General features: G+C 40.1%; 1 protein-coding gene across 3 annotated transcripts in view; it reads right to left on the bottom strand.

Annotated features, from left to right (window-relative positions):
* Positions 1-127: 127 nt before the first annotated feature.
* The window catches only part of LOC148343088 (KATNB1-like protein 1), a 30,643-nt gene continuing 16,424 nt past the window's right edge, over positions 128-14,346 (bottom strand). The window contains exons 2-12 of one of the 3 annotated variants that reach the window (XM_088315202.1): positions 5,630-5,659; positions 2,931-3,039; positions 2,485-2,567; positions 2,368-2,405; positions 2,033-2,279; positions 1,840-1,955; positions 877-927; positions 721-810; positions 541-645; positions 352-445; positions 128-272 (exon numbers count right to left, since the gene is read on the bottom strand). In XM_088315202.1, coding sequence (XP_088171328.1) covers positions 231-272; positions 352-445; positions 541-645; positions 721-810; positions 877-927; positions 1,840-1,955; positions 2,033-2,279; positions 2,368-2,405; positions 2,485-2,562 — 861 coding nt within the window. In that variant the 5' untranslated portion in view covers positions 2,563-2,567; positions 2,931-3,039; positions 5,630-5,659 and the 3' untranslated portion in view covers positions 128-230. Of the gene's footprint in view, positions 273-351; positions 462-540; positions 646-720; positions 811-876; positions 928-1,839; positions 1,956-2,032; positions 2,280-2,367; positions 2,406-2,484; positions 2,568-2,930; positions 3,040-5,629; positions 5,660-14,346 lie in introns of all 3 variants that reach the window. The other 2 variants (XR_015846492.1, XM_088315192.1) reach the window with 2 other exon arrangements.

Below are 14,346 nucleotides of genomic sequence, written 5' to 3' on the forward strand. Positions count from 1 at the left end.
CTTACAAGGCTGAAGTCCAGCTCAGGCTGGACCCTTAAAAAAAAAAAAAATCAGCTTCCAATGACTGCTTTCAAGGTGACAGAAACATGACAAGCATAAACAGGCTGAGTAAAACTTTTCTTGTCTTGTCTTAATTACATAATAATAAATCTCTTTCAGTTTAGAATCACACGAGACCGTTGCAGATTTTCAGGATGGATTTGTGCTTGGAAAGTTTGTTTTCTGGCTCTTCATGGATGGAAAGTAAGTTGAGACAGGAAGGAATCAATGACCTGTTGGGAAAAGACGGTATATGATCAGGGAAACATTCAGTTTTAGGACAACATAAATAGTCCGGCGTCCAACATTGACCTTTGCCATGTCTCCCGCAGCTCCAGGAAACGACTTCAGTCTCGGCTCTTGATGCCATAACTCCAGCAACCGCTGATTAAAGACGGGGAAGTTTCTGCAACAGGGATGAACTTTGCTTGACATTTGTTTCATGGTTATCTTTTTTATAAACCAGTTATCCATTCCAGCAATCCGTGTGAAATCACATACCTATCCAAAGAAGGCGCCGTCGATCCAGTGTAGCCACTTGCTTTAAGATGTTCCCACCAGCGTTTCAAAACGGAATGGATCCACGTCAAACCGACAGTGACGTATCTAAGTAGACCACGACAACCCCGTTATATGAAATTGAGAGCAAGTGCGTCGACACCGTATAAGATTCAAACTCACTTTTCATAAGGACTTATGAGGACGTTGCGAACCAATGGGAACAGATCCACGCAACAGCCAATGGTGATGTTGGAAGAGTCGTCATCCATGCTGCAGAGAACGTTAGACTCAACTAACGTTGACTTAACTTCTTGTCAGTGATACCGATACGCTTACCATTTACTTATTAGAGGGAGCATGTCAACAAAGACGCTGTTGTCTTGGATTCTGTGCAGCACAAACGAAATGGCATTTTTATAAACGTGTAACAAGTCCAGAAGTACCGTATTTTTGCGACCATAAGGCGCACTTCATTGTATAGACTGAGCAACTCTCTCGACCATTGGGGCATTGCAGAGTGCATGTTAGCACACCCTGCTGGCCAAAGTCTGAGACGTCTATGCTTCGAATTGAGTGTGACAAATACATTATGTGAAAACATTTTTTTAGTGATGGTGCAGGAGAAAGCGGGACAAAAGGCCAGCTGTCCACAATGTCGTAGTCTGTCTTATCATTCATGTTATTGCAAGCAAGAAACATTGCAGGTTTAGACAACAGACTACAAAAAAAAAAAAAAACACTGCCCAAAGCACACCACTCACATCTCTCTAACCAGCCATCTGATTGGCTGAGGCTGATAAGCTCCCGGAATACCTCAGTACTGTTTTTGTGTTATTTTTATTTCTTTTGGGGATATGAATGGCATGAGAGATGTGTTAATTTTGTTTCTTTGTTTCATTGTTTGCTTGTATGCTGTTCAGAGATATTTATGGTTTTGATTTGAAACCATGACTCTAAGGAGTGTGGTGACCAGTGACATCCCTCCCCTAACGTTGTCAATTAGATGTGTTGCCATGACATTTCTGATCGGTCTGAGCTGAAGTGCTGAGCTAGCATGCGCGAGCTAGCTTCTACGAGCTAGCATGTGCGAGCTAGCATGCTAAAATGCGCCTTGTAGTGCGGCGGGCCCAGTCTAAGTATTAAATACAGACATAGCAACCTCAACTGGTGCTGCGCTCTTTGATACAGCGCGTCTTTTAGCCGTAAAAATACGGTAATTGACCAAGTTTGGCTTGTAAATCAACCACTCACTTTTTTATGACAGGTGGTCTAATAAATCTATCAAGCAAGATACAATACCTTAGTAAGTATGTTATCAATTCTCCAAAATGTCTCTTCCACAGTGTTAAGGCCACTTTAAGTCTCAGGTTTCTTCCAAGGAGCACATCCGTTATTGTGCTGTGCTCACTTGTGAGCTGGGAAAATCAGATACGTCAATGATTACGAAGAATTGAGAACAATTACATTTCGTATGTTGGCGTTTATTTCTGACCTCAGCAAGTTTCAAGTACTCATCGTGTTGAAATCCGGTCTTCCCGCTATTGTGGTTGCTGTTTTCCGTCAACACCTGAGGGTCCATGTCAAACATCTCCTGCTGAATATTCCTCTTGTTGTCTTTCTTTGCTCCATCATGTGACTTGCCGGAACCTTGAGGCTTTTTCCGAGCCGCCACCAAATGACGCGTCTTCCTCTTATACGACACGACTCGCTTTACTCTACCTGGATTGTTGCCGGAACGACTGACGGTGGTGGTGGGGGAGGGGGGGGTTACGATTAAAAAAAATATCAGTCAACGGAGTGACACGGTGCACTATATAAAGGCCATACCTCTTTTTGTCCAACTCCTCCGGTTTCGCACAATCGGCCTGGAAATGAAACAAGAAATATTTGTGCTCATGGAACAGTCGCACACATGACTTGAGAGGGGACAAAAAGCAGAGTCACCTTGTTGCTGACTCTGGAATGGGAAGACTCAATCTCTACTTGGCAATTTTGTTGTACATCTTCAAAATTGGAGTCCATTATGCCTTGAGAAACAGACACATACATGCTAACTGTGAGTTTTCTTCTTAGGGTACTCTGCCCCCCCCCCACCTGCCCCCACATTCCCAAAACTTCCAATTTAGTTTAATGGAAGACTTCAATTTGTCTTTAAGTGTGGTTGTTTGTGTGTATATCCCCTGACCTTATATGATATCCCCACAGTTACGTTCGCTCTCAGGAGACTTGGCCCATGACAGGCACGAGATTGGGTCTTCCTAATTTCTTGAATTCAAATAAGACATTTGCCCACTAAAGACTACTGACAGCAAATTTCCTTCAACACGTAATACTTTACACTCCACTCTGATCTTCTACCAGTGCCGCAATGACAGATGAGATAAACTGACCTGTTCCGTTCCCTACGGCATTCCGCTATTTATTATCGTTGGGTGTCAAGGCCCTCAGCTGTGGCGAAGACCGACATCATTAGTGGCATTTTTGTGAAATGCCATAAGCCTGCGGTGAAAGGTGAGACACGGGGTCATGTCGGCGCAAACATTTCAGGAACAAAATAACATTGAAAACCTCAAGGTTTCAAGACCCAATATCGAATACGCTCGTCGGAAAACCTTGCAGCTGCCATGTGTGTTATTTAGAGGGCTTCATTTTAAGATCATTTTTCTTGAAATAAGCTTTATTAATGCAAATGCAGAGGGAATGTTAATAGGATCAGCAAAAAAATAATGATCATAAATCATTCAAGCTGTGTTTTCATTTGGAACTCGAATGACAAGCAGGAAAGTGCAGACCACCACCATGGATGGACAGTCCTAATTTGGATCGACAATAAACTACGCATATTGTAATGATAATCTCTCATTTCAGCCGCACATGTATCCAGATCGGTGCCAATGTTTCATGGAGGACACCTAAAGTTGCCTGGAAATTGCATAACCCGCGTGAGACACTTGACTAACTGACAGGTTGTTAAAGAAATGAACTTTTTACTTTTTCAGTGATTGTTTATTTAATTTAATACTGTCGGCACAGAGTCAGACTGGTTAGCACGTCTGCATCGGAGTTCTGGATTTTCGCCCACATTTCATAAACATCCACGTTAGGTCAATTGAAGACTCCGTATAAAAGTCTCCGTAGCCCATCCAGCATGGGAATGGACCGGCCGTTCGGGAATCTCCGGAAATTCCACATGGCCACCCCAAAGCAAATCTATAGTGTAGGTCTGGAACATCTTTCAAAATCTAGTGCTGATATAGTCAACACAACCTTAAAAAAAATCTAATCTAAAATTCTATTGTATTTTTTTAGTACCTTTTAGTTTTACATGTTTATTTATAATTACACTAGTGACCAAATGTGTACATTTTTCTTAAATCAGCGATGCGAATACTGTAGTTTTATTATTAAATATTAACAATAATAATAAGAAATATTATTACATATTTTTCATTGATTTCAAATCTGCCGTAGTTTTTTTCTCTTGCACCTCAAGTTTTAGCAATAATAAATTAGTAATGACAATGTAATAATAATAATAACAATGACGATATAAAATAATAATGACAATATAATAATAATATATGTAAAATAGTACTGCATTAAGTTATAAATTACAATGCATGGTGAAATGATAAAATATGCACTGTGCAAACTTTTACAGGTCAAACTTGAAAACAAACAACAGAAATATCTTCAAAACCTGATGTGCTAGAGAAATGGTAGAAATGTTGATATTTGACTGATTCTGTAAAATAGGTGAACCTAGCATTATCTCAATCTATGCCCGCTCTTACTAGAAGCCAGACTCCTACAATGTAACCATGTTGGCTTCAATATTAACGCGTCTCTCGTTGCCATCCGCACCAACGTGGCTTTACGCCTTGAAACCACCAACAGTAGTCTCTTGTTCTTGGCATTACCTAACAGACGTCAAGCGCCTCCATCCTTCAATGTGTGTTTTGTTCTGTGGTGTTGAAAGTCCACACACAAAAAAAAAAGTAGCAGGCCTGTGTTTTTCCTTCCTCGCTCTGTGTTGTGCTACACTTCTTTTTCCAAGCTTTAAGCCTAACGGGTAAAAGTCAATTTAAACAGGACTGACCGCAGAATGTTTCAGTCAGCATTCCTGCAGGATGAGAGCAGCGGGAGAATATGCTAAGGCCCCAATCAAGACGCTTTTTCGTTCACCGGGCACATTGTGTGGTTTAATCAGTCAAAGAATGGAAGTCACTGTCGCTGGGCGAAACAATGTCCTGTGATTAGAGTGAGTTTTTGGTGCCTAAAGAATTCAACATCGGGATTAAGTGGGCATTTAGAGGACTCCGAAGCTCAACATATGATGAAAGAGGATAAAGTGACGTAGAGGGAATGTCTCATTGGGGACACTTTAAGATTCAGCTCATCCACATTCAATTTGACATCCAGCCGATTTCGGTCTTTTATCTTATTCTAATGGAAAAGCAAACAAATTGGATCATGTGATTGGTTACAGATCAGAGGATGACGCACAACTCCGCACAAATATACTGCGCTTTGATTACGGAGAAACTCTTCCACGTCTTAAACCCTTGCGATGGACTAGACTTGTGGTAGCATGCATGTTATTTGTTTGGATTCATCTATCCATTTTCTATACCATTTACTTTCGGTGAGCTGGAGTTCATCCCAAAATGACTTTGGGTGAGAAGCTGAGGACAACCTGAGGTGATCACCACCTCATTGCAAGTTCATTGATTGTATTTGAAACTGTCTGCAAGTCACCCGAATGGCTTTTATGACACTTTATGACCACCAGGGGGCAGCATGAATCCATCTGAGAAAACACGTTTAGATTGAAAATCCTAATTTTACTGCGCAAGGGCACAGCGCAGGGACAGACCTGAATGTGTTACCTGAAACTGTTTAAGACAAATTTGACCAAATTAATTAATTACATTTGTTCACCCATACATTTAATTCAAAGAGACACAAAAAAACGAAAGTATTTTAAAATGTCATTCTGATGTACAAGTGTGTCACAGTTTATATTAGATGAAATTTGATCCTTGGCCTCTGAGATCAATTTTAACTGAGATTAATTTTTAAAACGCACCTGTTAGTCTTTGAAGGCCGATGCGACAATCTGAAAATAGGGAGAGAGTAAAATAATGAGCATACATTCTCCACTGGCTTTCTTTGCACTTTCGAGTTCTTGTGAAGATTCTGTTGTTTGTCTCGAAACCTCTAAATCGACTCCTTGCTTCAGGTCAGTTGACCAGCTAGTCCTGTACTCGCCAAAATTGACGCCTAAACTACGGAATGACCTCCCAGTGCACAATAGAAAAACACAAATTAAAACTTTTTTGTATTCTTTGTTTATTGGTATATTTAAAAAATAAATAAATAAATAAAACAAAAAAACAGTAGTTCATCATTTGACATCAGGATATTCCGGAACAAATTGTGTGCATGAAAAATGAATAGCTTTTTGTAAAAAAAAAAAAAAAAAAACATGCTCGAAAAATGACAAAAATTTTTTTACTGCTTCCATTGTATGTGGGAATCTAATTGTATACGTCAATTTTGTCTGCACAAAAACATGACGCATCAGGTCCTCCCTTGTTTTGTTTTTTTGCCACTCATGCAGTATTTACCGTTCTCTAGTTTCACCTAATTATGAGTCAGATCACAGTTTTTTATGGGCGGCCGTTCACTCTGCTGACTATTTTATGTCGTCCTTACGTAACATCACGTAAAACGATCCTCTCCGTCTACAATTAATGACCCGTGTAGAAGAAGAACTCCTGCTGTCTTCAAGCTGCATTTAAAAACCACAATGTGATTGGTAAATGGGCATCACCGGGGGGTAGTTTTCCATGAAATATTTCCAGGTGTCATTTTTTGGGAGATCTACACTCGATTCCATTATGCATATCCCATACCTGTCAACCTCGGACAGTGACTCCCCTTATAAACCAGTGTAGTTCCCCTTATAAATGGATAAAAAACCTTATAAACACAATCGCGGTGTTTTTTAATTATATTTTATTATCACTATTAAGTATTTAGCAAGAAAGACAATGTAATGGAAAATAATAAAGGCAGTATGCATAACATTCTTGCATTGTACTTCCAGGCCCAGCATGTATTCAAATAAACAATTTCACCTTTATTTTCATAGTCAGTGTTAACGTTTAATGTTTTTTATTATATTCCGATGTGCATGATTTTGCTGACATAATCTGCTCCCGAGATGGTTTAACTTTGAAGCGTAGGTCATCACAGTTTAACTTCACCTGGAGTAGAGCTGTAAGAGTGTCAGTGCCCATTGTCTTTCTATATTCGGTGTGAATCTTTCTGACGTTGCTGAACACACGCTCACTGTCAGCATTGCTATGAGGCAGGCACAGGAGCACTTGGTAGAGCTGTCGGATGAGGGGGTTGGATCCGAATGGCGAGTCGATATCGGTCTGGACTGAAACGTCATTGGGATTTTTTTTTGTTTAACTTTTTTGTGGTTTCCCGTATAAAAGTCGTTATACGCCGTATGTGATTAGAAATAGTCAAAAAACGTATAAAATACGGGGAAACCGTATAAGTTGACAGGTATGATATCCTTTTGCCTTCAAAGGACAAAGTTGCTATTCCTTGCAAAGAACTGAAGCACGGCGGATCCTCAATGGCATGAACTCAATATTAGCGCCCTCTAACGACTGCTCATGGATCGAAAGGGGTGTATTTAAAAGCCTCCTCTGTTGAGTGACAAGTGTTTCAAATATATCAAACTCAGCTGTGGAGCCTCTAATGACTCATCTCAACTTCAGCCCGTGTTCCCCCAAGGTGCCCCGGTTTTGCAGATGCGGCCGCAAATGACAGCGACTGCAGAAAACCGATGGGTGTTGTCAAGGAATCAGTGTCCGTTCAAACTCCTTTAATTAGGGGGATGCAGCTGATGGCCCGGCTACTGGAGCGTTCACATTTCTTTTTGCCAAAGAAGCACTTCTTTGCAAGTTCAAAGCAGATGCAACCACCGCAGATTATTGGTCGTGATGCTGAGGGATGTTATGTATATTTCCATACATCCTCGACTCCGACTCAGAATGGATATACAATACTGGACCACAATTACAAATTATAGAGATGTTGAAAATAATCTTCGTATTGAAAACACCGCATTTGAGTCTGTTGTGATCATAAGTGTTCACTGTATCTTTTAAACTTAAAAAAAAAAAACGACAATGAAGTGCCAGATGGAAAAGAGAAAAAGGTATTTATTTATGTATTTTTTTGGAATGAAAAACAGCTTCTGAAGATGAAACTTTGTTTATGACGATAGTCGATTCATTCCGCGTCGTTTATCACTTTTAATGCTTGAAGTTTTTTTTTTTTTGGCAGCTTTTCTTCCAATTGGCTCGTTGCTGATCAGAAAAGTGGTTCGCTTTACTCGCTTTGGTTATTTTTGATCACCGCTAGTCTTAAAAGATTCATACTCTCGTGACCGCGGGACTTACTGCGAGGAACAAGGGCAGCGGTGCCAAGTAAAGCTCCATCTTCGTCTCCAAAATAGTCGACCAAAAATAAGACCGGATATATATAATTTACAATATATATATGTATATATATACTGCACTTTTAGGGAAATATACCTCAACTTTACATGAACTTGATTTATCGTCAACTGCAAAAAAAAAAAATATTCTGTCCTTCGACGCTTATTCCTCACAAGATGCTTGCAGGAAAAAAAAACGAGCCATGTCATTTTAGCCGACTTGTAAGCAGACGAGTCCTGAACTTTGTGTCTCCTATCAGCGGGATGATCCAAAGACGCCATACATCTGCAAGGGTGACTCATTACCACCTACAAGAGTCTTTCTCTGAGACAGGAAGATGTCGTCTTGTCAACTCCAAGACAGCTGCCCAGTCCTACAATGTCCCAGTGACTAAACAGTCACAGATCTGCTGGCCCGCAGCCCGGCCACCATCTGCACGGTTGGGAACTCAAGGGAGCAACAATAGCGAAGGCAATCCTACAACCACTGAAAACGGCTTGGGTCGTATGCTCGGGGCGCACATTCCCATTCAAGGTAGAAAACTCCAACAGCATAGAAAAATCCGAATAGGCCTGCTACATCGATGTATATATATTTTTTTATTTTCGTACCGATACCTGTAACTCACTAGTGACAATATGCTCCTTCAGATTTTGAGTATTTTCTCACGATGCAGCGGTTAAAGTGAAGCCGGCCCTTGACGGTCGTCTGATTTTCAGCACGTCTGCGCCACCAGGTCAAGTCTGTAGATCAAGTCTTTGGATCATTTTAACATGGATCCAAAGCTCCGAACCTGGGGTCTGCGCACATCGTCAGCCTATCCACTGAGCCCGACTTCCACCAAGACTGTCTCTTCAAGCTGAATGAGTGCGTGTAGAAAGTTTTGTTGGGTAAACATTTCTATTCATAGAAAGCAAGGGTGGGAAAATTAAGACATTTTTTAATTGCATAGCTTATGTATATAAAAAAAAAAAATTGTAATAAGAAAAATAAAAAAAAAATGCGTGTAAAATATGAATAACTATATAAGATCAATTTTACCAGAAAAAGTTTAATTAATCAGAAATAGAACATGACTTGCTACAAAATACACTGCTTTTGCAAAGAAAACGACATTTCAACTAAGACAAGACTGAAAAAAATGGCACCGCATGGCTCGAGTTGAATGTCAGTGGCTTTTTTAATAGGCCGATAAATATATATATATATTCTTTAATCATTCATTCCACAAAATGCGTCATCTCTTCTCACGATTGAAACAGACTCTTTCTACTACCCAACCGGACTTTTTTTCTGCCAAAAACAACTGTGAGGTGTCTGAACTTGTCGGACTTCCAACACGGTTACCTTTTCGTGACTTAATCGACGCGACAAGCTGAGATTCAAACTCTAATCTTTATCTTCAACTCAAAAGCTGTGCACATCTCAAATCCAAAGCCATGCAACGCTGCCATCTAGTGGTGTATTTTTGTCATTGCAGTTAAGTAGACGCGCAAATTTTACAGAAGAGCTGGGAGAGACCCTCATGGATGCCTATCCGTCGATATATTTGTTGAAGTGAGTGTCCGTGGTAGTGAAAGAGTTAACTCATTCAATCCAAAAAACGTAGAAAAATTGTAGTCCCTGCCTCCCAAAGACGTATATACACGTCTTAGCCTTTTTTTTTTACTGGGTGGCCATCGTGCTTACCAGCCTGCCACCGTGCTGCCACATTCAACTTATTTTGGCTTTAATTAACACGTGTCTTGTTCGGCTTTGAAAATAAATCGAACTACGTTTTGGCATTAGATGTCCCCATGTTCGCCTGATCATCTTTGAATTTTGATGGCCTTGACCATTTGCGTGCAGCTGACAAAACCTCAAGTTAATTAGCGCTGTCCACAAAGACGTGTGACATTTACAAAGCACAGTCTTGGCTCAGCTAAGTTTTGATCTGCCACTGACTTATCTTGCGGTCGGATGACAAAGCCTGCAAGGCGCTGTTAGCTCTACCGCATCAGACGACATTTAAGAAATGGAAAATCTGGCAAAGTGTCCACACGCCTGCGAAACCGAGAGGCTTATGTACAAAACTGTAAGATTTTGTTGCCTTTTTGCAGTCTATTTGTGTGTTAATGTGGAAATCGGCTTGGAGAAATGCTGCCATCAAAGTCCTCACGCAGCAGACACCATAAAAATGCACACACAAGCTCTGGGATTCGTATACAGCTGCTCTTTGCACCAAATGTCCACATAAAGAGAAAAACATCGCTCGTCTCTTTGGTTGATCCAAGTCTAATGTTGTAAATAAGACTCAAGAAGGTTGGCCTGATATTTTTACCATAGACAAGCCAAAACATTCCAAATTTATGCCATAGTGACACAGCTCCACCTGGTAAAATATTCTATGATAGTCCGACATACTGTAAGTGATGGTAATTTAATCACAATATATAATCGTAGATCTATTTTGCCGATTTAGTCTCAGATCCTTTGCCTGTTAATAAGAGCAGTCAAAACTTTTAACGCTTCATCACAATTAAATAATTCAATACAACAAACAGTCTGAGAAACATAATCCAAGAAAAAAACATTTGGAAATGGAATGTCAGCCAGGCCAGAGTCCTGCTTTTTGAATTGACGGGATATTGGGATTGCGCTGCTTTTTTTTTTTTTTTTCAACTGTCAAGGACATCAGTTTGCCTCAGCGTGCAAATTTTTGAACCTAAACACCCATTAGTCGCACACAGCTGCTTGAGAAGTTAGGCTCGCATTTACCATAGCTCTAAAACGTTGACGCTCTTGTCCCTGCCTGACCTAAGATATAGAAATGGAAATCATGATGGTATGAAGGCATTGGTCTTTGTCGCGATGCCACATGGCACAGCACACGAGTGACGTTGAGACACTTTTGAACGGGAGTCGCCAAAGTATGGCCCCAGTTCCATATATGGACCACTCCGTTTTTTAAATTTTGTTTTTTTATCCGCTTTGCCGAGCATTTACATTGTCACGTTAAATTTTAGTGACGATGGTAAACATATTAATCAAATAAATAATCACATATGCATTATGTGTTTTATGATATTATTGGTGTATTAATGGATGGATGGATAAATTCAATGTCAGAAAGAGTTTGTTTGAGTTCTACAATTCTGCTGTACAAGCACATTTTTGAAAAGTATCATATTGTTGTTGTCATTGATCAAAATACTTCCATGTCATTATAATTCCATACATTTTGGATTATCATATATCATGATGTCATCATTGATGATTTTGATGATTGGCTGCTAGGAAGCACGCACAGTAACCAAATAAATTAACAGGTGATAAAAGGGTTAAGCAGTTTTTGAAAGCAAAAAGCTGGGAATCCACTTTCAACAAGTCAAGTCCTTTTTTTCTAGCACTCCATTAAAATGACATTCACCTCATAGCAAACCCTATCAGGATATCGGAAACTTCGGAGTGGCCAACGGGAGCAAAAAACAAATTAGACAAATGGAAATCTCCGCCTTCACAAAAGGCTCTTATGTAATCTGGAAATGCTTGCGGCTTGGGCACATGCGGAATGACAGAGGACACTTTGCTGGAAGTTGTGTTTCTCACTAGCAGCTCTATTTACTACCCTGGAATTTAATCAGGTTTAAATATTGTCAACAAATGCAGGTCTGCAGCAGTCAGTGTTTGAAGGCTGCCTGCCTAGTCATTTTTTAAAATGTTTTTAGAAAACAAGAAAAAAAAAACTATTCAATCACAAAGAATCAATAAAGAAATCCTAAGTAGAAAAATATTTTTGCAACAACATTGCTATTTTATTATTGATATCCTACTGATTTAGGGCGAGAGGCGTGTCCACTCTGAACTGGTTGCCAGCCAATCACAGGGCACATCGAGACAAACAACCTGCGCTAACAATCCCGCCTAGGGACAATTTAGAGCAGGGGTGGGCAAACTTTTTGATTGGCGGGCCACAATGGGTTCTAAAATTTGACAGAGGGGCTGGACCAGGTGCAGTGTTTTGGTAACCTTGCCACATCGGAGAAAAAAAAATACATTTAATTTCAAATGAAAGTGAACAAAAGCATTACAACAATATATGTGTCTTTGAAAAACCACAGTATTTAGAAAATAAGACTTTAACTCATTCACTATCTACCTTGGTAAAGTGAATGTACTTTTTGACGTCATTATCCGTCAATGGCAATGAATGAGTTAACAAGGTTTTTTCATTTAATTTCTTCCAAGTTCGGCAGGCCGTTTAACGGGCCGCACGTGGACCCCGGGCCGTAGCTTTCCCACGCCTGATTTAGAGCATCTAATCAATCTACCATGCATGCTTTTGGAATGTAGAAGGAAACCGGAGCACCCGGAGAAAACCCATGCAAATTTGTTGAACTTCTCTCAAATACCGACACCCGACATTGCCGTGGTGTCCGGCCCAAGGAAAGAGACGCAAGCGAGACTCACGCTCACGTGTTCTGTGTGCCTACCAACCGCTACCTGCCACTCAAACGGACTCATTAACGTTAAACTATCTCTAGCCAATGACGTGATGTAGTGCCGTCGCCCGCTCAATGAGACGCGAGGAAAAAGGTGGCATTCTGCGTACACCAGCGGGGAGGCAGGAGACGCGATGGAACCCAAAGTCGATCATTGCGCTTATTTTCAAATGCAATGTGATCACTTTTATAGCCCAATAAAAGCTGCCCATTTTTTCCAAAACATTCAGAAAACCATACGCGGAACGTTCTTACTTTTGAGTAATGAGCGTGTCACATGGTACGCACGTTCGCCATCATTTGTGATTTCCTAGATTGCAGGAAAAGGCACTGATCACAATCCAGGAAAAAGAAAACGTACTGCCTATGCGTCGCTGCAGATGATTTGCCCGCCGGTTGATTTATGGTGTGGTTGGGACACATCCACAGCAGAATTGTGATATCCTTATAAAGAACTGTTGTTGACGCACACTTATTTGGCTTTTACAATAAAAACATTGGCTTTTATTTATTTACTTGTCTGATATACATTTTAACATTTATTTGCTTCAATAAATCCCATTGGCAGATTATGTTTATGTGCTCGTAAAAGGAAATAACACTGTTCACGTTTTTGTTCGACGGAGTAACACAGTCATGTCTGTTGGAGGAATCAAACGGCAAATATTTTTGCCAAGAGATATTTGAGGCTAAGGTTTATTTATGGAGCACATTTAAAATGCAGTAAACGCTTTATGAAGTGCTGCGCATGTTAAAGATAACATTATGAAAAAAAAACTTGCACTTTTCGGAGCATAAGGTGGATTTAAAATCCTTTAATTTTTTTACAAATCGACCGTGTACCTTGTAATCGTGTACACCTTACATATGGATGGATTTCGTCTTTTTAGTTTGTCGTCTTGAATTCATATTCCTTCCCATTTCGCAGGTGTTTTAATTGATCCACATCGAATTGCTAGTGGGCGTCCATGTTTCAGAATCATGTGAAATGTACCGAATTCCACGGTATAACTGAATGTAAACTGAGGGTTTTCTGGTGTTATAATGTGGCACCTTAAGCTAAACGACAAAATCCGGCTTCCAATAGTTGCTGGGACTGAACAAAAAAAGTTTCAATAATTGTGAGTGCATTGACTTGCTCACAGCTTTTGAACTGTCAATCCAGAAATAACACAACCACCGGTCACCAGATTGACTCGAAGCAACGTCTGCGTTGATGACGGTGAACAAAAGCTAGTGAGACATGTGATGCCACCTGAGATATTGCGTCCAGTCTGCTGCTTGCGCTATCAAAAAAAAAATCCCTCCAATTAGAATTAACGATTTAACATACAGTGCTTCTCAAACATAATGACCCCTTATAATAGACCCGTTGATTGATATGAATACGGTGCGCCTAGTGGTCCATAAAATACGGTATGCATTTTTGGGCTTTTAAAGTAGCGTTCCTAAAAAAAAAAAAAATCCTGTTAATCTTGACTGAGTCTACAAAACATAAGTTTTAGGCGATACAAAATATATATATAAAAAAATAAATAAATCCCATGTTTGTGGAGACATGGCCTGAGTCCATAATGTGAACATCTCCTACATAAGTAAACCAGACCAGTACCGACTATTTGTACTTAGTACACACATGGCCACTATGAGATTGCCTGTCGACCAAAAAATATTCATGAAAATGTTGTCTTCGATCCTCTCCAGTTCAACTCTGTGGCTCACCATTATTATCTATTTTCAAGCGTCTCAACAACAAACTCCAATAGAATACGTGATAAGATCTCTGTGCGATGCTCATA

Source organism: Idiotropiscis lumnitzeri, chromosome 1 (genome assembly GCF_059441095.1).
Source record: "Idiotropiscis lumnitzeri isolate Australia: NSW breed Sydney's pygmy pipehorse chromosome 1, RoL_Ilum_1.0, whole genome shotgun sequence".
NCBI classification, from domain to species: Eukaryota; Metazoa; Chordata; class Actinopteri; order Syngnathiformes; family Syngnathidae; genus Idiotropiscis; species Idiotropiscis lumnitzeri.